Genomic DNA, 27,102 nt, shown 5'->3' on the forward strand with positions numbered 1-27,102 from the left:
ATGAATGATTAACTAAACTACAATAACTAGCTAAATGTTAACATAAACTAATGAGTATTGCGAATATGTTAAATTCCCTTTTAAAAGCTGACTAAATATTTACTGAGAAAGACTTTTAACATATGTACTGAACTACTACAACAGACTACCTATACAGAAGTTAGAAATGAGAGATATATATTGATATTTAGCCAAAAATATCCCCTTTTTTGTGGCGGTTTTTCTAGAATACTGAAAAAATACACAGGACACATACTAAGCACATCACAGAATATTAAATGTCCTTATTAAAGTACATTTTAAAACTACGATCTGAGACTGAATAAAAAAATTAATTCCAATAAGTTGTGTCAGAATATTTTTGGCATCGAGATCATGATAAATGTTTAAGAAGAACGACATATAGCACCTTATCAAATCTAAGCCACAAGTCAGTACCTTACAAGGACTAACTTTGTGAAAAATCCAAACACATGTTACATTGAAGAAAAATTACATCAAAATATGTGCAGTACCATTTAAATGCTTAATTTTAACAGAAAAGTTTGACGAATAAAAAAAAATTTCACATCAAATATGTAAAAAAGAGCATAAACTACACATTGTAGTTATTTGTAAATTAAGAGTTTATAGAACTATCTAGATGGACATACACACACACATAAAAAAATCAGTTTATCTTTACACATAAATTCTTGATTAGAGAAGAAACTATACAAAAGAAGAAGGGGGAAAAAATAGAGAAAGGAAACAAGAGCAAAAAAAGAGGGAGAGAGCTTTAAAAAAATGTATTTTAAAAAGTAGGTTTGAAAAAAATTAATGCTTAATTATAATTCAAATCATTCAATTCTAAATCAAGTTAAATAATGCTAAATAAAAGTTGATTTAGACACAGCTCTTAAAAAAAAAAAAAAAAAAAAAAAAAAACTCATTTTTAATTAAACCCAAGAATTAACAAGTTTTAAAAAAATATCAGAAAACTTTTTAAAAGATCAAAGAACTGAATATGAAAGAAAAAAACAGACAATAATTCCCAAATAAAAAGCTCAAAACATTTAGAAAACAGTGCGAAGATTAGCACATAAAAATGTCGAGTGCAAACATTTAAGATCATGACACTTACAATGTACAAATAAGAAGAGAATTGTTACAATAATAAAACACATGTAAAATATAATGGCAGATTTATAAAAGTAAAAAGAAACTTAACAAAAAAGCAAATCATATAACAGAATAGAAAAGAACCTAAGCAAACAGACCTATTTTTCTAGTTACAATAATTAAGTCTAGAAAAATTTCCTCACATCCTTGGAAGAATTTACATGATCCAAACTATTCTTAATGAAGTGACTAAAAAAATTCAAGAAAAAAAATTGCCAATTAATATAAAATCAATATAAGTCTTAGAACACAGAAATTAATGTAAAATGGAAACAAAAATTAATCCTTTTATTTGAACTTTCAAAGAATAATAAGACAATTTGTTATTTCTGAAATCATCAAAATGATAAGAATTTGGATTAACACCTTGACTGCCATGAGAGTCATCAGTGACCAGCAGGTCCATTAAAAAAAATCAGCTTGGCAGTCAATGTGTTAATAATAATAATAAAAAAAACTAAAACCTTCAAGGCATTTTTATCTGATAAAAGACTTAATTTTCACACCTCCTGTTTTATATATTATCACAGAATGAGTGTTATTGTGTTGAATTTGGAACAAAAATTCCGAATCTTGTAAAATAATATTAAATATTTGAAATATTATTTTTAATTATAAAATCCTTATATAATTAAAAATGCCTTAAATCCTTAAGGTATTTTTAAAGCTATATTCCAAATACTTGATAAACTATTACAAAAACTATTCTTCCCAAAAGTGCATAAATCACTAATGATAATAGAAAAACTATCAGAAAATTAATCAAAAACAGAGAAAAAAAATCAAATTTCAAATATGACATAGATAAAACACAATTCAGAAACTATTCAATAAGTAATACAAGCAAAATAATAATAAGATTTCACTAAAATCCTTTTGATAATCAACTACCATAATTTTTCAACTCTTATAAGATAGTTTTCAACAGACAACATAAGTAGAATTTTCACTAAAAATATGCCTAAGAATTATCAGGCTCAATTTCACAGGGTTTCGAAAGAAGACTTGTTACTGCAGGTAATAATTTTGAATACCTGTTTATAAACTACAAAAATTTCAAATACTTTCCTATAAAAAGCAGCCGAGACAAAACTACTATTAAATTACATATTGGAATGAACTATTAATAAAACAAAGATAATTTTCTTTAAGAATCTATTCAATTTTTACTACTTTACCAATATCTCATAATAATAGATTAACATAAAATTCTTATTTGAAAAATTAAAAATACATTTTAAAATCATTCTAAAAGTTTTAGGCAAAAAAATATATAAAAAAAATCCCCAGCTGCTTGTTTAATGACAGAACTAATACAACAAAAACTTAAAAAGAAAATACACATACATCCAAACCAGAAAAACAAAACATGAAAAAAATGACTTTTTTTAAAGACAGGTAAAAATCAAATTTTAATCATCACATTCAGCATATGCTTCTTCAGCATACATATAATACTTGTTGGCAAGTTTCCCCTTCATGCAAGACATAGCAGATTCAGCTGCTAAATTGTAGAGGTCACCTGAAATTAAGACAGCAATTAAAAATCTCTAAATTTCTAAAAACTTACGGTTAATTTCTTTAAAAAATAAATTCAATGTACTTTAACCAAGTTTTGAAAAATCTTATTTATCAAAATATTTTGGGTTATAAAATTAACTTAACCCTTTTCATATTGGTTGGTGTATAAAGTGTATCAATGAGTAGTCAAACACATAAACACAACAAAATTAAAAAGGCCACAAATTCTCCAATTTGCATTTTTCCTAATAGTCTTCAATTGATCTTGAGACAAGTGTAAGCATTTAATCGATGTAAAGGCATGAAATACACAATGGCACATTCTCTAAGTTAACCAGACTATTACGAGACATTGAGAAATTATCCCTTCAGAACAATATCCCGCTATTTTAGAAGAAAGAATCTTTTTAAATGCCATTTTTTAGTAAATATTAAAATATTTTTGGTTTAAGATTTTAGTCAAAAGCTTATTAAGTTATTAATTTCATACAATGACTCACTAAAAGAATGTCACACTATTGAAACTAGGTCAAGATGACAGCAAAATCAATACACAGACACTAAACATTTATATTAATATGGAATAAAACAGAAATAAAGTAGAAAATTATGTACAAGATTTACTATAATGTTCAATATACAGATGATTAATGAAGATTTTGATGCTTATTTGAATATTGTAATCGTAACTGAACAAGATGTGCTAGATTTGAAGGAAACTAATTTCTCTTCAAATCAAAAACGATTTAAAAAAAAAAAAAAAGATATGACCTCAGATTTAGACCCTTGGGGGGGCACCTCGGAATGAGGATGAGATGCTTCCGGCATGGTGGTTGGATCTCGCCACCCTAGAGGGTACACTAATAGGTGGGGGATCTGGCTCCTCCCATCGATGACGGGACGTACTTCCTTCGGGGAGGGTTGTACCGTGGCCGGTGACGGCCCTTAGGACTCAACCACAGTTCCCGCCAATTGCTGTTGCGGTGGTCCGGTCATTCAGTTTTTGGTTTAAATCCGTGTGCCTTAGGGCGGGTCGGAGAGTTAGAAGGTTGACTTGACCTCAGATTTAAAACTTATTTTTGATTATGAAAGATTTCAGCTTTATTTTCTGAATTTTAAATGATTTGTGTTATTTTAAGAATTTTAAAAAATCTTAATTTGCAATGTATGTTATTTATCTATTTATATTTAATCTTTAGCTTTATTTTATTATAAAAATGATGTAGTGTATAGTTAATTAAGCATAAAGATAGTAAAAATAGAATAGCACATAGAATGTGTTATCAGTCTTGAGTGCTCTGCAAAAGTAAGCTACACACAGAAGATTAAAAACTACCACAGTGGAACTTCAATTATCCAAGTTTATTCGAACAGAAATTCTGTTTTTGTACAACAAAATTTTGATACGTTACCATGGGGGGAAAAAAAAAAAAACAGTTGCAGCTTAACTTTTTTTACTGATTAAAATTCTCCAAACATAAAATCGAAATGCACATTCCCACTACATATACCAAATTTGGTAACTAACGCAAACAGTCCATCCTTTAGAACATCAACATACAAACATTTTTATTTATTATTAATAGTAGAGAGAGATTATAATTAGCACAGGTGGTCTCCACCAAATTTTATCGCATACTCTCTAATATAGATGTTATCCCTCTGACCCAGCAAAAACTTGTGAGTTTTGGATAAGATAGAAAATGTCCATAGTGGTATGCAATAGTTACAAATATTTACCTTTGGTGCAAATTTAGAATTTTTACTGAATCTATTGTGGGATATTTGGGTAAATTTACTGGCAATTAATCTTTGGCATATGATTATTAGTAATCCAGAATCAAATTTATGTTTTTAACGAGGTTTTCCCAACTGACTCAAACAAAATTTGACATAGAGCTACAACAGTAGTCACAAAATCATATAAAATTTGATATATTGAGTTTGTTACTGCATTTACATGGTTCTGAAAGAACAGACTGACAGTTAGTCAACTTTTATTGGATTTAACACGAAATTTGATGTATTTACAATACAGGTACTAAATATGTGTACTGAATTTTATCCATTTAGCTTCTTCATTTTGCAGTTACTAGGTTCATTTATTTTCGAACAGCTGTAGAGACAGACTTCCTCTAAATGGACATTGTTCAAAATTTGATAGAATTCAATAAATTTGGTTAAAGAGTATATACACATTTCATCCATCTAGCTCAAATCGTTTTAAAATTATCTTTGTCAGAGATACACAAGCATTTTCTTAAATGTATTTTTTAAAATCAGGGAGGACTGAAATATGGAGATTCGTCAAAATCTCAAGTTTGAATTTTTTGACAATTATAATACTTTCTTTATACTTTGCATGAAAGTAAAAATAAACCTGCAAGTACTATCATATATTGTTGAATGTTTCTGAATATAAGTTGACAGTGTGCTTTTTTTTCCACAATTTACTTCCCGAAATTCAAAATAATATAATATAAAAGTCGAATAAAATTTGGGAGGGAGGTGGAAGAATTCCAGCGATGTTCAAATATATCACCTTGAGAGCGAAAATTTCGCTAAACACACAAAATGGACAAAATATTTTCTTATCAGCTTGCTGTAAAGTACAATGCCAGATTCCAACGACGGCAGTTTTGAGCACTAGCAGCCCTACCTGATGTTAGCACATCTTTCCGATTCATTTCTGTCTTGCATATGATCAGTTGTATCTGTGATAATCTTATTTTCCGTACCATTTTATTTTATTTATTTATTGTTTGAAAGATGAGCAGGAAAGAAGTGTGGCAAATTTCCAACTACAGATGATCGCATTTTCAACTTTCCCATTTGCCAGGAGCAAATTCTGCCAACATAACATGTTTTGCTATTGCAACAACGTAATAAACCAGCAATAATAAACAATTTCAAACTTAAAATGGCTTATTTCCACAAAAACAACTAATTTCATTTAAAATTAATCTCCCCCCCCCCTTAAGAAATATAAGCTATAAAAATTTTAAAAAGTACTTATTTGGCGATATTTAGTCATTTATCATTCATGCATCAATGCATTAACGAAAAGGAAAAGTATCTCTGTTTTTTGAAAGATTAGTAGATGCGTATATAAAAAGCTCTCCACAATTACATTTTAGAAAAAGGTCTAAAATTTCTTTTATGTACAAAATTTAATATAATTTCCAACTTATACACAGATATATATTCTTTTATCACTTATTACATTTCATTCATGCATTCGTTTGAAACAATAATTAATTTTGAAAAGTCATGGTTGGAACAGAAAAAGCTTTTTTTTTAGAATTAAAAAACAATGCACAAAGTGATTTATTCAAAGTGTTCTAGATTGTTCATTGTCTGAGCAATTCTATCTTAAAATTATGAGATGAAAAGAAAATACGAATGCCACATTATAAAATCATTAAAAGGATTCATTCCTTAAAAAAAAAAAAAATAATAATATTAAAAAAAATTGTGTTGTTGTATTGTGACTTATGGCATTTTACAAGCCCGCTGATAATTATCTGTCAGCGATTTAAGCCAAGTGAGCATCTCTTATTTTTTCAGTAGCGCCAACCAGGATCAAGTGTATGACTAAGCTACTCTATGAATCACATTCGCTTGCACAACTCCTTTTTACATGAGGGCACATTAACACACCTGACAGATAGAACACAGAAAAACAACCATGCCCGAACCTGGGACGCCCAAATCATGGGGAAGACGCGCTACTCCTATGTCAGGACGCCAGCGATTTTTTTTTTAAAAGTTAAATAATCCATCATTGATAAAGAGGATTTGTGAATGGTGCTAATTTTTGATATTTAGATTTCAAAATAATCCATCATTGATAAAGAGGATTTGTGAATGGTGCTAATTTTTGATATTTAGATTTCATATTTCCCATTTTTTAAAGTGTTCTAAAATATATATTTTTGCCCTTTCAATAATCACCCACTTACAGTATCATTTCTTCCAGCTCATACCACTATTGAAGCCTTTTGGAATGGAACTGCATTTTTATTTTTTTTCTTTTGCTAATCAACTTATTTGATAATAAAAAGATCCCTTCATGATAAAAATCTTTTACAAGCCTTCCCATTGTAAAAATCATCACAAATGCCAAATTTGATACCTTTTTTCTTAAAAATTTATTGACTTTATTAAAAAATGGAAAAATTAATTCAATTTACTGTCTTGCTTAGCTGAGACTTCAGAAGTCTGACAGAAGTATAGATAACTAAGATCCTACTGTATTAAGTTTAATGAATCAAAATGTCTTCATATAAATTTCAAAAATTTATGTTTTTTAAAAGCATGCAAAGCATGCATGTACATAAAAAATTCTGGCTTGTCAATTCAACTGGCAAACTAAGTCAAATAAATTTTTAGCGACAGATTCTGAAGTAAATCTTTGAGGATAAAAACAAACTCCAAACTGACAAGCATATTGAGTTTGATCTAGACTTCATAAAATCAAAAAGATGAAGCAACATACCTGCTTTAGTTGGATCTTTTTGAAGCCCAAACCCTCCCTTCTGGTACAGGGCTGCTTGTCGAGATAAGAGTTCATAGGTGGGATCATGCATGCATGCATCATATTCACCTCCTTCGTCAATTTCTTCTGTTTTTATTGCTTTCTCATACCAATAGACAGCATCACGCCAGTTCTTTTGACTAAAAAATAAAATTTAAAAAAATTAACAAATCATGATGATGTACACAGGCATCGCCTATTAAAAAAAAACCGATATGAAAACAGAAATATAAAACATTCATTTTAAGCTGGACATATTTCCAAGATTAATATTTTCTGAAAATGTGCACAAACCTAATGTTTTCTCTTTTTTTAATTTTGTCGTTTATGTAACTGTAGAATATAAAAAGTTCAGTGTAAAAAAACATTATTTAAGTGGATCTGACACCATAAAGCATTTCAAATTTTTACCAAAGAACTCAAATAAACAAAAATAATGGTAAAGTTTGATCTTTCTGACTGATGCTTTCCTAAAAAAGAGCATTTTTATAGACAAAAGCAAAACAACTATCATTTATAAAACTCTATAAATGAGTAATTATGTTCTTTCTCACTCTCTCTCTCTCTCTCTTGCGATTTAATATATATTATTTATTTATCTTTTCAACCTTATTATTATTAAAGAATCTTTCTTATACAGCAATCATTATCTTCATTAAAACGTTTGTTGTTATTAGATATAAAACATAGTTGAAGCCATCACAATAAATTAAAATATCATATCTACTATTTTTTTTTTTCTTCTTTTTCTGGTTTATAGGATTTCCTTTTAGCAACTAACACAATACATACAAAAGAAAGTATGAGAAAAATACAAAATTTTATTATCTATTCAATAAGCTAAATTTTGCATCAAAAAGAAATCAGAAGAAAGTGAAGGATTCAATTACATCTCAGTTTTTTTAAATAATGGCCATAATTTTTTTAAAGCTAAAGAAATTTGAATGTTTTATATTTAAGAAGCATTTCTGTAAATATCTAATCTAGGCAAGAGCATTAGTTTATTCAATCAATTTTAAATTACTTCTTTTTTTAAAAAATAAGAGAAGTAATTTTAAATAGCAAAGTTATTGATTCATTATTATGTAGGAACATTTTTCCCATAAAAGCTTAAAAGGTATAATTTCTAGCAATTTCACAAATCGATCATTTAATTATAGAATTATTTAAAACAAAATATTTTCTTTTGTTTTTGATCTCTTCCTTGTTTCAATTAAGTAACCAGAATAGAGGATTAAGTACATCTGGTATCAATAGAAATAAAAATTAATTTATATGATTCAGAAAGCAAGGTAGTAAGATATGTTTAAACGTTAATTCTTTAATGTTCAAATAATTCATTTTGCCAAAGTTGTACTGGAATTCCACCAACAATCATATAAAATATACACTTACTTCACATTATCACCAGAATCATAGCACTTGGCCATAAAGATCATTGCTGCTCTATCCCCAGCACAGGCAGCTTGTTTCATATAATCCATACCCTGATCAATGTTATCTGTGGAATCCTATAATTAAAAATACAAATATTTTCAATGAGTTAAAACAAACTTATATGCATCAGAAAAAAACTAACAAATCAAAATATCTTATGATAAATGAATATAAAAGGAGTATTACTTTAACTGAAACTTCGGCAAGCACATCATGAGGAATCTGAAGATATATTTTAGCAAGGGTATTAATAGCTTCCAGATTACCACATCTAGCTGCTTGTTCCAAATGGTAGAAAGCAGCATCATGGTCATATTCCTCATTCTCCAGTGTGAAACGTCCTATTTCATGATACTTTGCCAAATCGAGATGTATCTGTGAAAAGAAAGATTTATGTTTATTTTCTTACATTTCACCATAAAAAAAAAAAAAACTAAGCTTCTATTTCAAGTAGTATTTAAGTAGTGCTTAAGTCATTAATGCTCAGTATCCTATTCATAGAACAATTACACATAATTACTATGGCTAAATCGGGAACATTTCATTACTCTATGCTTTGCCTTATAAAGTCAGTAAATTTTTCCAAGATCTTAAATAATTTTTAACTGGCATATACCAACGATTAATTAGATTTCAAAGTTTGTCAGTATAGAAGTATAGCATAGAATCAATCTTTGTGTTTTCAACATAATTTTTAAAAATTTTATTATATCACTTATTGGTTTGCTGGAAAACACTGTTTATGTTATTTGCAATTAAATCCTTCATGTGTAACTTAATGTTTATGACTCTACTAAGGAAAAAGTTTTAAAAACATCAAGTTGTGACAAATATCAAAACTATATTATTTTAATAGCCTTATATCTGTTCTGTTTCATAGTGTATACGAAACATCCTAACAGAATCCTATTACATTAGAGTGCTAACACCACTTTCACATTTCTCATGCAAATTACACAGATATTAAACAAAAACCTTTTTCCATATTTCACAACAATGAAATATAATTATGTGATTAATGATTTGAGGAAACAATGAAAATAGTTTTAACTTCAATTCAACAATGAACTAATTATTAAAAATTATGTAAAAATAAGTCAAAATTAAGGTAAAATTTACATGATTTAAATTAATAACATCAAAAACGTTTTTTTTTTTTTTCATTTTAAATGACGCAAAGATCAATTTTGTGCAATAATATTTCTTTTGAAGTATAGGGAAATAATATTTCGAGAATGAAAAAATATCTGCTTTATTTTTAATAAGAGGATTTTGGCACTTTTTTTCCCGAGCTTAGTTAAAAAAAAATTTAAAAATTGCTTTAAAGCACACATTACTATCTTCTAAAGAATATCTGGGGCAAATCTTTTTTAACTATTGTCCAAAAGGCATGTCTTGTAGATTGCCAACACAGACAAACACACACTTTTTCCTTCATTAGTTTTAGAAATATGTTTAAAAAAAGTTATGAGATTAAAGTTAAGTTAGTTAAGTAAAGTTGAAGTTAGAGATTAAAGACTCAATGAATAATTTTCAAATTCAATCATACCAAGCTTTAATCATCTTTTAACCTTTGTATAATAATACAGAGGAAATCTTAACACCAGAAGACATATCTGCATAGACAGCTTTATCCTGTTAAAATCTTAGATATTATTTTTACAAATTAACTAACATAAGTTGCAATAAATAATCCCATGCACGAAGGCAGATTGCTTCCAAAATAATAAAAAAACATTATATGTTGTACACATTAAAAGTAAATATATAGTTAAAACAAAACTTCTGTTTCCTTGAAATGGTGTTTACTAGCATTCAAATCAAAAATAATCACTAATATTGATTGGACATAAGTAGTGATACACTAACAGAATAAAAAATTAATGCAAATATAAAATAAAAATAATGCTGAAAAAATATACATCAGCAGACCTCAGCTCATTAATCTTTGCTACAAATAAAAAAATAACTTCTAGCTGTCCATGAAAGGAGAACATAATGAATAGACATGGAAAAGTATTCATTTACATGCATTTAAAAAAAAATGATAAATGTCAAAAGTTGGAACAAAGAAGCAAAAAAGATCCTTCCCTTTTTTCAATTAATTGAAAAATAAAAGTTGTATTATCTCTAAACTGCTCATAGTTACCAATTCTGTTTTCACTAATTAGTAATAAATCTACACATCGCATAAAAGATAATTAAGTAGGTCAATTAGGAAATTAAATTAGTTCTTTGGGGGAAATAAAATGCAAATCATTTAATAGCATGACAATAATATCACATTAAAAAAAAATGTTTTTTTTTTTAATGTTAAGAACTTAAAAGTAAAGAAAAAATTAGACTTACCATTCCTAATACAGAATTACTGTAATGCTTTTCATTTTCATTCTGCAATTCTCGCAACTGTTCTTCATTCATAACACATGATGGGCGAGATCTTCGCGAGACAAGTTGAGCAAATTCAACTATTTCATTTTCCTGAAAAAGACAAATGATCTCATTTTCTTAGTGATAAACAACATTAAATAAACAATCACAATATGATATAAAGCATAAATTTTTTTACAGACATTATATGACAGTAATTAATTCTCAATTTCAACAACAAATAAACTTTGACTTTTGCTTAATAATTTCAAATTTTATCTTAATTGTTCTAAACATTATTTCAATTTTTCTACCTCAAAAATTTTAAAAATTTTGTAATTTTTTAAAAGGTACTTCTAATTAAATTCTATAGAAAATTACAAAATAAATATAATAATGCATTCTAAATAAAATAAAAAAATTCTTTTAATGCATCAAGGCATTAAAAGAAAATCTGAAATAAGAACAGTGCAAAACATAGAAGGAATAAAATTTAAAATGTATTAATACCTCAAAAAGTATTTTTAACAACTTACTTCAGTAACACTGCATTCAGATTCACATCTCGACCGTTTCCTCTTTGCTGATCCAACACCAGAATCACTGGTAAACATGGGAAAATGATGATCTTCAGCCCCAAAACCAGCATCTTCATCATCACCATGACTGCTGCCTCCACAACTTAAACTTTCACTTCCATAGCTTTCCAAGCCATACTCTTTGCTGGACTGAACACTTTCACTCGATTCCGACATGTATGAGAATGAACCATAAGTAGGGCTGCTGCCAGAAGTCGAGCGAGCTCGGATAAACTCTTTCCAGTGAACACGTTCTTTGTCTGATGGGCTTAGACAAAGATCTTCAGTTCCTCTCACACGTGTTTTACAAGATAACTAGAGAATAAATACATTAATGAAAAATTAATTTTTCGTGAAGGAGGATTCCTATATAAAATCACTATAACTAATTCTCTATTTTCCTAAAAATATTGTGTAGATTTAAATTAAAATAAAGATTTAAAACTGATAAAACTCAAATTGCCTCCCCTTTAAATCGCAGAATCATAGAGAAATAAATTTTAATGGGGTATTTGTATGATACTGGATTAACAGATATGCCAGCTTTCAAATTGATTATATATAAGATTCTTAATATGGCTTGAATGAATTTCTCAGCAGTAAAGATTAAAAGCACCGGCTGTGGCAAGAAAAAAATTAAGATTCAATTATTGTATTTGACTTTACAAAGGTATATTTACAATAGCATAAAGTTTTACACAAAGTATGAACATTGCACACATTCAAAATTAAGACAATTATTGCATACGAAAGTCATTTTATATTTCTTTTCAAATATAATTAAGAAATATTAAAAACAGAAATAAATTCATAGTCCTAATGACAACTTTAAAATGATTAAGAACTCAACTCATAAACAACTAGTGTCTTTATCTGAGGGCAGTTACAATATCTCTTCAGAAGCTAAACTAATCATGTTCTGCTGTTCCTTTTTTACTTTGTCTAACAAGTCTATACATAATGACAAATATCTACCAAAATGAGTTTTCAACTAACATGTTGCATTCTAATCAGATTTTGAAATCAAGCATCATTATTTTGAAATTTTTATTTTTGCAGCAAGAAAATTCTTTAATGCTTGTCTAAAAAGAGTTAAAAAAAAAAAAAGATTTTGTACCAATTTTTTCTATGTTTTTTTTTTTTTTAATAAGAAATCAAATTTTATTTCACATTTATTTTATCTTGGGTGCTTTTAACAGAATTTAAAAGAATTTTAATGAAATTTATGCTTTTAATTAATCTTTAGGCTAATTTAATGATGGTGAAGCATTATACTTCTGACAAAATTGATTTTTCCTAATTATCATTATTACAAAAGTTGAAACAAAGACAAATATTTATTTCTTATAGTTATTAATAACAAATTGTGCATTAATTTTATGAATGTTCATTCAGTTCCTGAGATTTTGCCTATTTGATATAATTAATTATACTAAAAGGGCAAAATTATAATTTATTTACAATAGTGGGTAAGAATACCACAATAATTAAAACAAGTCATAATCCCGAAATCAATCAAAAGTAACAAAGACTCGATTCATTCTAAGTTACTTTTTCTGAAACTATTTTTGAACCTCACAGCTGAAAATTATATGTAATAATATTTTGTAACAGCTCATAATTTCACAAATACTGAATATACCAAAATGATACTTTATTATCATTTTTTGTCAAGTTTAATGAATATTCATCAAATCTTACAGAGTAGGTCTAATACGTTTCATAATTTGATTTTCATCCAAAATGTGTCTTTAGCATAAGAGAAAATGTGGTAGCATTTATGAAGCAGCATGAAATAGAAGTGAAACAATTTGAAAATTAATGACTTATAAATATTTCATTGGTGAACATTTACATGTGAATTCAAAAGAAAATTTAACATACAGAACATCTTCTCTAATCCTGGTTTTAAAGTTAAATTACAAAATGTAAATACAAATTATTTCCAAATATACACTTCAGTTAGTGAAAGTTTTTAATGTGTAAAGAATTATATTTTATACTTTCTGAATTAATATACTTATGAAAAAAATTACAAAAAATAAATTTTTATGCCATATTGTAAAATATTCTTAATACATTAACATTTTAAACAAAAATAAACCATTCTATTACAACCAAGACTGATCAAATTATGAAATTCAGTCTCTTTAATTTTAGATGAATCAGCAATGAAAGAATTCAAACAACTGCCATATACTGATTGGCAGTTCCTTTTCAAGATAGCCACTAAATCACTTAAAATAGTAATATTCAACCTTCACAACCTGAATAGCTTTAATCACTGGAGTTTTGTTTAAAATATCAGTTCTTCCAAGAATATATTATTTAATTAAAACAGACATTTTATAAAAATTTAGACATAATTTCAGCACAACTTTACATCTTTTAGAGAAATCTGCCAACTGTAAATGTATGCCTATCTTTGATGGTGGAGAAATTAGCTTTTGGGTCACAATTATCATGGAAACCTCATGTATCAAAGAGAATAATCCATTCTTAAATCAAAACATGTTCACAAGATCTATACTTTGAAAACATTTACCTGCAGCATTGCCACTTTCTTGTTTTTCATCCTTTCTGTGGAAGCCAGATCAAAAGGAGACAAGCCAAGACTTTTACAAATGTCATTGCAGATATGCGAGTAAAAGAACAGTGCCATTCCACGAGTACCCAAGTTCCCATCGCCATAACCCATGCCAGATGCTGTGTGTATCTGAGGATCCGTATACAAATCACCAACACCTTGGATGTCCACTACAATCAATTCATGGCCAGATCTTTCAAATGTGAAGTGACTAAATGCCTGTGAAAGATAAAAATAAATTCATTTAGATTTTGATCTTTAATCTAAAAGTCCCACTCAACTGATTTGCAGTTAAATTTTTATGAAATGTTCCTAAATATATTCAGCAATAAAAACCTTAAAAGCTTATTTTCCAACAAGTTTTAGATTAAATTTTAAAAAATTTATCCAAAATGCAACTTTATTGAAAATGCATAAAAACTTGGTCTGTTGATTAGTGCAGAATCTTTATGTATCTTTATTAAAATGCACGAAATGCTATTCCACTAATTAGTGCAGAATCCTAATAGAATTTTCAATGCTATTATGTTATATTGGCCGAGATAGAAATATAAAAAATATTATTGAAATATCAAATAAACAGTTAAAAACTTGTAATGATTTAAAGTTTGGACACATTTTCATAACATTTTGGAAAAAATTCAATTAAATAGTAATTACGGTTGCATGACTAAGAGTTGGATTAAAAGTTAACTTTAAAAAAAATGATTTTGTAGATAGTAAAGCATTTATTTGAAGTGGGAATTTGAGCAGAAAAAAAAATATTTCAGAGATGTGTTTATTATTTTTTTATGTGTTAATTATTTTAGAATTTTGAAGGGAAAAAAAAGAAAAGGTATATATAATTTTGTAGCTAAATGAACTGAAATATAGAACTTTAAGTCATACTATCATAATCAGTGTTAACAAAAATGTACTATTATAATATCATTAATATCTAATTTCTAACTAACATATTATAACAATTAATAATTTTGAAACATCTTAAAGTATTTAATGAAGCATGTTATATAAATCACTTTAATATTTTCACTCCTTTATTCTGATTGAGATTGTCCTAGTGAAAATTTTCCCACAAAGATTGTTGGCTATAATATATTCCCTAATAATTTTACCTATATGAATAAAAACATACAGAAAATAATAAAAAGAGCAAGAAACACAACATGAAGAGATCAGAAGAAGTATTGAAATGGCAGCAAGAGAATTTATAATGACACATTTTTACTATAATATAAAATAAAGATATAATAAAAAATATTAACAAATTCAAAATTTCATGAACATTTGCTTAAATTATATAAATCCAAAGTAGTAAAAAGAAGTGGGGGAAGAAAAAGAAAACTGATTGTAACTCACTTGAGGGGTCAGCCTCATTTTTTCACAACTGATGAAACCAGAATTCGAATTGTACTTGATGTAATCACCTTCAATGAAATGTTCAATATGATACAATGGCTTTCCAGGTCTATTGATGAATTCTATCACAGACATTTGGAATATGTCTACCTATGATATAGAAAAGAATAATTTCACATATAAATCCAAAAAAATAACAAATAAACATGAATACACAAATTAAAATTAGAATATTATGTGTTGTAAAAAAATCAAATAAGAAGTAATAAAATATGTCAAATCAAATCAAAGTAATAATATTTTATACTTTGTATCAGATTTTTTTATGCCAAATTTAAATCTAGCTTTAAATTTTAAATGATAAAAAAATGAAATATATCAAAATTACATTAAAATAATGAAACATTAAACAGGTGAACTAAAATATAGATTAGGAAAATAAAAGATTAAACTGAATCTTCAATTTTTTTTCTGTTGCTTATTTTCAACAGGGTATTTTTTTTTTGGGGGGGGGGGGGTCCCCTAAAACAAAAAAAAAAATCTCTACTACTACAATAGGTATATAATATGACATACTTTTATTTTACGCCTTCAAACTATTTTTGAAAGATAATGTTCCCATCATTATTTTCCGAAATATTTCATATTCTTCTTTTTAACCAATGGCTGCTGTTTATAATTTACATGCTTCTGAAATATGTTTTACATCAAACTAGTAATTAAAAATTAAGGTTATATGGTCATTAAGAAGATTATCTATTTTACGAATAAATGTAATTATTTCACTTCATGTTATTCTGCATATATTATCATAATTTTAATTCTTTTAAATGAGATGGGATTTCAAACAAATTCTAAGAGTAAAAAATTAGCTAAAAATAAAAATTCAAATATCAAAGGATTGAATTTTGAACAATTGAGTATTCGTAAATTTAATTCATAAATATAATAAGTTTCATAAATAAATTACATACATCAGGAAGCAAAACTGAAAAGTAAAAGACAACAAAATTTGCCCCTTATCAATAATGCAAAATTGTAAAAAAAAAAAAAAAAATGCACTAGACTAAATAATATTTACTTAACCATAATTTAAAAAATTATAAATATTAAAAGTGTAAACAATATAATTCAATTTTCAAGAAAGCATCAACAACATTTTGTTTGCAAAAGTTTACTATTTGTATGAAAATTACTAAAGCCTTCATAAATTTCCAAATGATACTGATACAACTAAAATAGTGTAATAATATTCCATTTTGTTTTTTTATCTTTACACACCCCAGAGAAACTTTAATTGAGCCTGATAATTCACTCAAAGTATTAATTGTAATTTTTAAAATAATTTATTTAATTGTGATGGGGAGGATATAGTAAATCTAATAACATCAAAATTTTAAACCAAAGGTTCTAAAAAAGGCCAAAAAAGTGATACAAGAAAATGCTAATAAGTTTACTTTCTTTTTTTCTTTTTTTAAGATTAAGTGCTTAATTTTACATATAAATGGTATGAATACATTATATTGAAAAATTTTTTTTATTTCAGATAACCTTTAAGTTAACTTTTCAAAAAAATTATAAATAATTTAATACCTAATTAGATTTTAAGTAGCATATATTTTTTAACTATACATACAGCTATTTTATGTTTACAGTAACAAATATAATACAGTGAATAAATTCTAATTCATTTTGACTTATTAGATTATTTGACTTATGTGATGGGACATACATAACAAAGAGGAAAATTACTAGTTAAGTATAACTGCTTGGAAATCTGCCAGATATAAACAAAAATTTAGATTATTGGAACCAAGATAAATTTAAAGGAAACTAACTACAAACATACTTTTTTCGGTGGGTTATGCCTGTTATATTCTTCACCCCATAACTTAGCATCAATCTGTAATTTCACATCCTCAAAGTAAACATTGCGATCTACTTCTTCCATGTATCTCTTAGCAACATAGTTAGAGGCAGAACGCCAATTTTGACGGTTACAAAACGTTGACAACTTTTTCCTAGGTGAAATAACAACATAATATTATTTGTGATATGCATCATACTATATTACACACACAAGGTTAAAAATATTTAATACATTAACTGCCATACGAGCTACTTCTAGCTCAATCTAATTTTGGAAGTTCCCCCCCACTAAGAAGAATATGTAAATCACACTTCAATTTTATAAAAAAATACATATTAAACACCTTATGTAATTTTTTTCTTGTTCAACAATTAATGCACCAAAAGAAACACATGTAAACATTTTTCAGTGTTTAAAAAATTTTACAATACTATAAATAAAATTTAGCATTTCAAATAAAACGTTAAAAAAATGCAATAAAATTTTTTACAATACTTGTAAAAACACAAAGATTTTTATAAAGAACTATAACTTAATGATGATGATAGTGTATGTACATAAAATAAATATAATATGCATGACATTCAGAAAAAAGTAACAGAATTCAGAACATTCATTTTAAGGAATTATATATTTCATAAGTGTAATATCAAGACCTTTTCCTTTTACTAAAATTCATAAAGCATTTTTTTTAGAAATATATTCTATTCACACTGCTGAAAATATTTGAGAAATATTAGTAAATTTTAAAAATATTATCATAAAAATCACTTGATTATGAAAAATTTAAATGAATAAAGAATAACAATCATCTGCAAAGAAATTATCACTTATTACTGGGTTTATTAAAATTATAACAGCTACCAAATTATACAATTTTAAAAATGTTATCTCAACCTTAAATTTAAAAATAAAATTGAGTAATAATTAATAATTAAAAAATAAATTTAGAAAATTTTAATGACATTTTTAAAGATGCATTTTATGTTTATTTTTAAAATTCTATTATTAAAATTTTATTAACTTTTTAAAAATATTTTCGATAAGATCACAATTGGTGTTATAATCCTTAATTTAAAATGTCCCAAATTATTTCATTTAAAAATATCTGTTTATTTTATGTTTTTAACAAAAGTCACACAGTTCTGAAAAAGAAATATGCGCTGAAAGAGATAAATGAATATACTTACAATCTGAAACAAGATCTCATTGCACCATGGCTGAAGGGCTAAAAAAATATATAAACCAGATGCTTAATTGTTCTAAACATCGGTTTCTTTTATGTGACTTTGCTTATTATAACGATATAAATACACTCAAAAGTATACTCTCTTTTAAATAAAATCAATTAGCCCAAAAATTGATTTTATTATTGAAAATTAAAACATAAAAAAAACATTAGAAAAATTTCACAGAAATTAAAAATATTAGAAATTAAATACCAACTTAAATTTGCCAAATGGCATATACTATTTTTAATGAATAAGATGATCTAAAGTTAATCATATATAAATTTTGAGGAAAAACAGCAAGGAAGAATGGAATAACATTTACATAGTGGTAAACTAACAAAAGAGGATGATTAGCTGCAAATGGCAATAGATGTATGCCAGGTCACTTGAATAAATAGGGTTTCCAAAATGTAAATTTAAAAAAAAAGTAATAATATTTTTAATATTTATGTTTTTATTATTTGTAAAACTGTAATTATAATGAATAGAAGTAATCTAAATAACACAGTTTTAAAACACAATGAAAAATAAAACAAATAAAAAGCCAAAATATACAAGTATTTATGTTAAAGTGTCAGACAGCCCACAAGAAAATTTGAGCCAGGGCTTTCCAACAAGCTTAAGTAATCCTTGCATAAAGATACTAAGAAAGTAAATTAAACAGTACAAAGTTAGAAAGAAAAAATGCAGACAGTTTAGTTCATAATTTACTTTTTTTTTTATTACTAATAAGTATGTCACTGAACAGAACTTTCAAATTCATGAAACTTAAGTAATTATAAATATCAGAAGTGCCTGTAATACTTTTGGAAGTTTATCAGTGCATGCTAATTTAATATTAAGAATATGATTATCAAACTATTTTAAGATATGAAGAATAATAATCACTATAAATAATAAGGCAATTTTCTCCATTATATTTATATAAAAAAAAACATTTTTCATCGCCCTCCATTATTTTTTAAAAATACTTTTGATCTCATATTCTAAAAATAAAGTAAAAACATAAAACATGCAAAAATAATCTATGAACATTTCTTTTCTTTACATAAAAGCAATGAACTCTTAAGCAATCAACAGAAATATTATTGCTGGTTTTAGAATTTTTTTCAGCCAAATATTATTTTTTGCAAGTTTTCTTTAAAACTGTATATAAGTTCAAAAAAATATGTATGCATGATGCTCAATTATTTTTTAACACTAATCTTTTTTCGTTGTTGTTGTTAATTTTTAGTTCTATAAAAACATTTTAATCTATTAAAAAAATACCTTTCACAAAATAGTTTCATTTTACAAATGACTTTGAATTTTAAACAAATTAAGTGAAATTCCTGAAAAATGAGCTTTAGTAATTGAAATCACATTCAATATTTTTCAACATAGAGATTGTTGAATAATACCTAAACTTTAATATGCTATTTTGAAAAAAAAAATTTACCTCTTTAGCAATTTTAATCAACACTTCATCTTTTATCCAAGCCTGCCGTATTGCATTAAATCTGTAACGACTAACAACTTCTGTCTCCAACTGCTCAAGATGGAATTCTTCCCAAGGATCACCCAAATGCAAAGCTTTCTTTGCAGCTTCTTTCCAATGATTCCGTGTTAAAAGTGCTGTAAGGATAATATGCGATTCATATAGAAAATTTATAAAATATTAGAATTTTTCACATAGTGAAAAATAAATACTCACATTTAAAAAAGTTATGACTTTTTTTTTTATCTATATAATACTAGCTAGCAAATTCAAGAGTTACTTGAGTGAAAAATATTTTTGAGTCATAGTATTTAAATTTTAAAAAACAAACAATTTTTCACTGAAAGCATTTTTTTGATTTTTCATTTCCTTTTGACTGGGTTGTCCGACATGCATAGCTGAACCTAATCTCTTCTTTTATTTATGAATTCCAAACAATATGGCATGAGTCTAGCAATTATGATTCCAATTAATCTTACCAATTATCGCTATAGTTATAGCAGAAATTCTTTTATATTATGGCTTTTATAGCTATGATAAAAATATTTTACTTGATGGGCTAGAATACATACACTAGGCTAGAAGAATACATAAAGTTTCTTTCTCCCCCCCCCCCTCTCTGATAGGAAAAAGCTTTACATACTGAAAAGGACCACTTAAAATCTTGAAAAAAAATTAATAAAAACCACATAGTAATCAAACTAGTATCATTTGAAAGACAATTATTTCCCCTTTAAGATAGTGCACAAATCTTTCCATGCAATAGTTATTGCTAAAGTTACTTGCAAAGAAAAAGAACTTAGAATTTTGATTTAGTTTTTGTTAATTAATTACCTTAATTTTGAAAATTGAAAATAGTACCATGGACTTCAAAATAAAAACCAGAAGCAAGTTTCATTTCTCTAGTATTCATAATTTTAGAGCAGTTCTTGTGATACATTTTTGCTTAGTAAATATTGACTTAACCATATTTTAGTCTAATTTCTTAATGTTCAGAATTTCTCCAGAACTATTAAAATTCATTAATAATGGATACTTTTATTTGGAAAAAATACTGGAAAAAAAAGATAGGAAGGGGATCCATAAACTAAAATTGCTTTTTAAAAAATATACAGAACTATTAGCAATGAGCAGCTACCCATTGAGCACCCAGTATTCTATTTTATATGAGATATATTTTATTTCTGTGTCTAAACTGATCACATTTCATTGATTCCTTCTTTTGTGTGTGTGCTTTCTCTAAAATTCAATATATATCCCACACTTATAAATAAGTTTCAGCTAGTACATTCTACTATCATTATTAAGATTTTGATATCAAAATGTTGTAATTATGAGGGAGATTACCCCCATTTAATTTATTTTTGAGGTAACATAAGAATTATTTCCATATTCGCTATTTTTTAAAAATATTTTGCTATTATTTTAAGACATCAATAAAAATTTTATAATGATATGCAATATGAAAAATGTTTCAAATATATTTAACCAAATTTTTCTGAAAATAAGATTTTAATCAACTAACATGAATAATATTTCACACATTAAAAAATATGATTCATAAATTTAATAGCTCAATAATTCATAAAGTTCTAATCAAATTTTTAACTAATAATTCATTTAAAAAAATCTCCATATTTTACTACAAAATTTAATTGAAAAATTGAATTTTAATTAATTTTTTTTTTACTTATACATTTTATATTGGAAAAAATGAATAGTAACTATTCATTGAGGGATAAAATTGCATAATTTTCATTTAAGCTACTTTGCTCTCCTTATCAAATCTCTTGGCAAAAAGTTAAATCATCAAGAATCAAAACAAGATTCTGGAGCAAATAGCTGTAAATAGTAACAATGCCCTCACCCCACCAAACCACTGCTACTACTAGCAGCTAAATGTTTTAGCTGTCTGAACACGAAGATAATGGCTATGTGCCAAATGAACTTGTTTTCAAACAAACAGTTGTAATTGTTACAAAGATCAACAACTTAGATCTAAATTTATTTCAGTCTGGTATTTATTTAAAGGAGAAAGTATCAAACAATTTAAAAATTTCTTAATTTCAAAAAAGTACCTATACAAATAAATCTGCAAGGCTAAGGACTTACAGAATGATTTTCATTTCCTTATGAAATACATATATATGCAACTACTAATAAATTCAATTTAACCATAATTTTTAATATTTGTTATCTTGCATCTTAAATTGAAGGAAATAAATGCTTCAAATTTAGAATCAAGCATGCTTTCTTCCTTTCTACTTAATGTAATTTTAACTATCTAATCAAAGAAATCCATTAAAAATTACAATATTAAAAAAAAATTTTGAGTCTTAGAGAGGAAATGGAAGATATTCTAAAAATGGATACAATGAAGTGGAATAGTAATTTTATAGTAGGATAATATGATCCAATTTTTTAAAGAGAATTTGATATTTCTTTTCGTAAAATAAAGTTCATTTCATACAATATATTAAAAAATGCTGTGGAAAAAAATAAGTTCAAATTTCATCAAAATAGAAAATATTTAATTGAAAATCACAAAAATTGTTATTATTATTATCCTCCAAATTAAGATGTTTATATCTTAATCAATAAATTGCATTAAATTACTCATCATGAAAAATGTTAGGAACCGTACTGTACATAGTAATGTACGATTTTTAGAACTATAAGACTTTTTAATAAAAATGCATACAAGTAGTTTATATCAAGGAAAAATTATTTTCCTCCATCCCTACTTTATTTATAGATTTAAAATTAAAAAAGATAAGAGCATAAAATTTAAATTCTGACACAGAATTTAATAGAACAATTCTTTTTCAATTATTTAATTGAAACTTTTAGCAACCAATAAGCTTGAAGAATCAACAGAATATTAAAGAAAGCTATATAATTAAAACAGAATGTAAAGAGATTTCATAATTCCATATAGATAATCCTTTTAATGATCAACAATTAAATGTAGATTGTTTTATAAAAAGTAGTAAAAAAATATTATTGTTGCTTGCAAAAAATGATGATTAATTAAAATATATTTAAAAAACTTACATTTCACAGAACCATTTTGAGGAGTACCACAGTGATGAGTATCCACAGAATTCACATTATTGTTATTGTTTTCAATCAAATGCAGAGCCTGAAGTTCGATATCAAATTGTTCCTCGTCCATTTTTCCAATAGAGAGTCAAACAATTGAAATATAATGAGGCACTAGAAAATAAAATTTGTTAATCTTCGCCATAATTATCTAAAACAAGACAAGTGTAAAATATTTTAAAACTCTACAACATTCTTATCAATTATTTTAGCACTATAAAAAAAAAAGGAAAGAAAAAAATATATATAATAGGATAGTTTAAAACTATAGAGAGACATACCAAATAAACTTTCTATATCATATGACTTATTAAAAATATAATTTCTCAAAACTTTATTAAAAATTCAGTATCTTTTAAAATGCCTTTGTAAAATTATACATTTATATTCAAAGAGGGAAAAAGGCCACATTTTAAGAAGGAAAATATCAGAATTTTGCTTCAGTATTTCATGAATGAAATATCACAATAAATTAAATTTTTATTTACTGTTAATTATAATGTAAGTAAAATCAGTTAACAACCATTAATTCATTTCACTTCCCTTTAACCAATAAATACTACAGGAACTGTACTGTTAGTGGAACTCTATAAAACAGGAAGCTTGAATATCAGATTTCTGTTGTTTATTAGTAAGTTATTGCTATGGTTTGGTAGTTTTTGTTTGGAAATCAAACTAACAGTAAAATACCATTCTAAAATAATTAAATCTTGAAAATTATTGGCTGATTTTTATCATAAAAATTATACACTAACTTCACAATTTATAATTAAATTTAATATGAAGTGTGATATATAACATCTTATGCCTGTCGCACTTTTTTTTATTTTATCTAGTCTTTCTCACAATGTCTAATCTTATATTAGCGTATTGTAGAATTACATCATTTCCGAGTTTTCTAGTAATTGTTATGGATACTTTTACTCAAATATTAGTTCATTCAGTTCAATTTTTGACAAAAAAAATCTAGCAGAAATAGTTTAATTTAGTTTTAAATTAAAAGCTCAAAATTAATTATCTTTCAAGTCTTTCACTAACAGACAATAGTGCCTTTACAGAAAGAATGCCAGAATTTTTAATAATTATGGGGTCAGATTCATGGAGGACAAAAGTTCTTTAGGATTATCATAATAAACCTAGGGCTTATTCCCACCAAGAAATGCAACTGAATTATTCACTGAAAATAATAATGAACAGGTAAATGAAGGTTTTCATTGTTTCTTCCAGTAGTGTGTGGAATGCAAACATCTCCTCTTTTAACTCTTGTTCCTCTTTTAACTCCATTTCAAATGTTTTTGAATGATATCAACTAAGATATTTAGAGCTTCTCTGATAATTCTTTTATATTTTACCAAAGATGTGCATCACTTCTACTAATAAAACATTTTTAGGCAACATTAGTGATTCTAAATAAAATGAACAAAAAAAATTTCACTTGAATGTTTAACATTTATAGATATCAAACACCTTAATAAAACCACAAATATTTTTATAGCTTTAGTTGCATCAATCTCATTCTGAAATTCAAAAGCAAGCAACGATAAACATGCAGCTCATCAAATTTAACAATTCAAATAAAAAAATAAAAATTAAATTGATGTGCAGAACTAAAGCAATCAATTTCATTTGTAATAATATCTTGAACAGTTTTAGCATGTACAATCAAGTGATATAATTAAACCAATGTTGATAAGTGCAAAAATGACATTACACTATGGGTTTTCTAACATTAATCACGAAGAACATAATTTATATTGAATTCTTATCTAATATCAAAATGTAGAGCTCTTTCAACATCATTATTTTCATATGCTACATTTCAAAATTTTCATATCTTAATTATATATATTTCTTCAGACATATTTTAGATTAAATGTTGAAGAAAGTTTACAAAATCATAAAGATGACAACTGATCGATAATATACAGTTTTAATATTAAATTCTTAAAATACTTAACAAAGATTGATAAGGATAATCAATCAAATATTCCAATAATTTAATGCATTTGTTATTTAGATGCTTGTATCAACTGCATGCCACTTGTAAACTTTTGGCTTAACCACAAGCCATTGACAAATATAGTGAATAAATTAACATGATACCTTCAAAGCATTTTTTTGATGATGAATCACTGCTTGAAATAAACATAACATCACACCTGTACCAATTCAGTCAATTACTAAGATGTTTTTAACGGATAGATAATCTCCAAGACCTCAGAAAATTAAAAATAAAAGTTATCAAAAATACCATATACCTGTTTTCAAAAGTTCCTCTTTCACACACAAGCTTTGGAGGATAGTAGTCTCTGGATCTTATATCCAACCAAGAGGAATCGCTAGCAGTATTAAATTAGCAATCAATAAGTATTATAAATAAAATTCTCTCACAAAGCAAAAAATAATACAATACAGATTTAAACCACAAAAATGTGAAAAAGATTTAAAATATAACTATATATATCTTAACAATATTACATATCAAAGCAATAAAAAACAGGAGAAAATTATTTAATCTCAGGAGTCACTTATACAAGAACTGCTTAGCAAAATTACAATTGAATAATTCATGGACATCTGGATAATTACGTATATTCAAGGTCATACATTGGAATGATTCTGAATTTATACGATCTGATCCAATCGTAAAAATTTCAAAAACCAATAAAAATGTTTATTATCTCATATTTAACAACCATATTTTAAAAGCAGCATATATCATTATTATTTCTTTTAAATACATTTAAATAATCCAAGAAATAAATTTTTAAGAAAATATAAAGAAATTAACAGAAAAAATTCGAATTTATATACGGCATAGCAACAAAATATATTACAAGCTGAAAGAAGAAAACCATAATCATAACAAAAACTTACAAAAAAATATTTGATTTTAATATTATATTTAGAAATCTGAATCAATACAAAAAAAAAAAATCTTAAGTTATTCCAAACGATAAGCAACAAAAATGATGCATAAAAGTGCAACACATTTTATCGAAAATTTTAGATAAAATAAGATTAAATTTCAAGATAGTTGAATCTAATTTTAATCTGAAAACCGAACTAAAAAATAAGATATCCATCAAAAATGCACTTAATAAGTTTTATGAGCACATTTAGAAGCAACAACAACAAAAAAAAAAAGCGGTAGATCAGCGAATATTTGCACAAGAGTGGGAAAAAAAAACCATAAATCTAAAATACAGATAAAACCGGTCAGAGTCCATATGGTGGCTACTTCCTAACATACCTTTAAGAACAGCAAGCTGATGAGTAATTCTCCAATATTTTTGTTGAATTTTTCAACAACTGGAGACATCGGGATAATTTCGACCACGATTTTCACTGAACAGAGACTGCCGGAGGCTTTTTGCGAGGTACTAATTCGCCCGATTATGTTTTGTGAATGAATAATTAACCTGGCAGAAGTGAAAGCTGAAGGCGAACTTCGCAACGACCTTTTTCTGCTTTCTTCCTGTAGAAAGGTGTACAGCAATCAGATTTAAATATCCGATTGCAGATATGGGATTAAATTTAGAACTTATCACTTGAACTAGGCCAAGAGCTTCTGGAAATTTCGCCCACAAATAACAAGATTTCTCCCTTGACCTAAGTCAGTCGTATTCTTTTTAAAGAATCCTTGGTTTTCAATTATTCTTAACTTTTCAACCAACAGACCCTCACAGTATGACACTGTAAGGGAAATGCAAAATAGTTATTAATCCGTCGTGATGAAAATAGTACTCCACACACCCAGAGACAAACGGACCCTGTTAGTAAACAGTACAAATACACACAAAACCGAAACTGCTTTTGGGAATCTGCAACTACGCACTTCTCCCGCGCATGCCACAGTTAGGTCTATTTC

At 26.5% G+C, this 27,102-nt stretch overlaps 1 protein-coding gene across 1 annotated transcript; it reads right to left on the reverse strand.

Annotated features, from left to right (window-relative positions):
- Positions 1-1,007: 1,007 nt before the first annotated feature.
- On the reverse strand, positions 1,008-27,059 carry LOC129968724 (eukaryotic elongation factor 2 kinase-like). Its single transcript, XM_056082905.1, has 14 exons — positions 26,485-27,059; positions 25,490-25,570; positions 23,184-23,345; positions 20,091-20,266; positions 18,611-18,648; positions 17,400-17,571; positions 15,551-15,700; positions 14,150-14,410; positions 11,563-11,919; positions 11,006-11,137; positions 8,843-9,031; positions 8,615-8,730; positions 7,181-7,359; positions 1,008-2,683 (listed from the first exon to the last, which is right to left on the reverse strand). The coding sequence occupies exons 3-14, from the start codon at positions 23,302-23,304 to the stop codon at positions 2,574-2,576; spliced, it is 2,001 nt and encodes a 666-aa protein (XP_055938880.1). The 5' UTR covers positions 23,305-23,345; positions 25,490-25,570; positions 26,485-27,059; the 3' UTR covers positions 1,008-2,573.
- Positions 27,060-27,102: the final 43 nt, after the last annotated feature.

Source organism: Argiope bruennichi, chromosome 5, assembly GCF_947563725.1.
Source record: "Argiope bruennichi chromosome 5, qqArgBrue1.1, whole genome shotgun sequence".
Classification (NCBI taxonomy): domain Eukaryota; kingdom Metazoa; phylum Arthropoda; class Arachnida; order Araneae; family Araneidae; genus Argiope; species Argiope bruennichi.

Bases quoted from the DNA above. Each gene is read 5' to 3' on its own strand.
- LOC129968724 (XM_056082905.1), bottom strand. From the start codon at position 23,304: ATGGACGAGGAACAATTTGATATCGAACTTCAGGCTCTGCATTTGATT. The intron at 15,701-17,399 runs GTATGTTTGTAG...TCTATATCATAG, and splicing joins GGCATAACCCACCGAAAAAA to GTAGACATATTCCAAATGTC. The intron at 14,411-15,550 runs GTGAGTTACAAT...TATCTTTCACAG, and splicing joins AAATGAGGCTGACCCCTCAA to GCATTTAGTCACTTCACATT.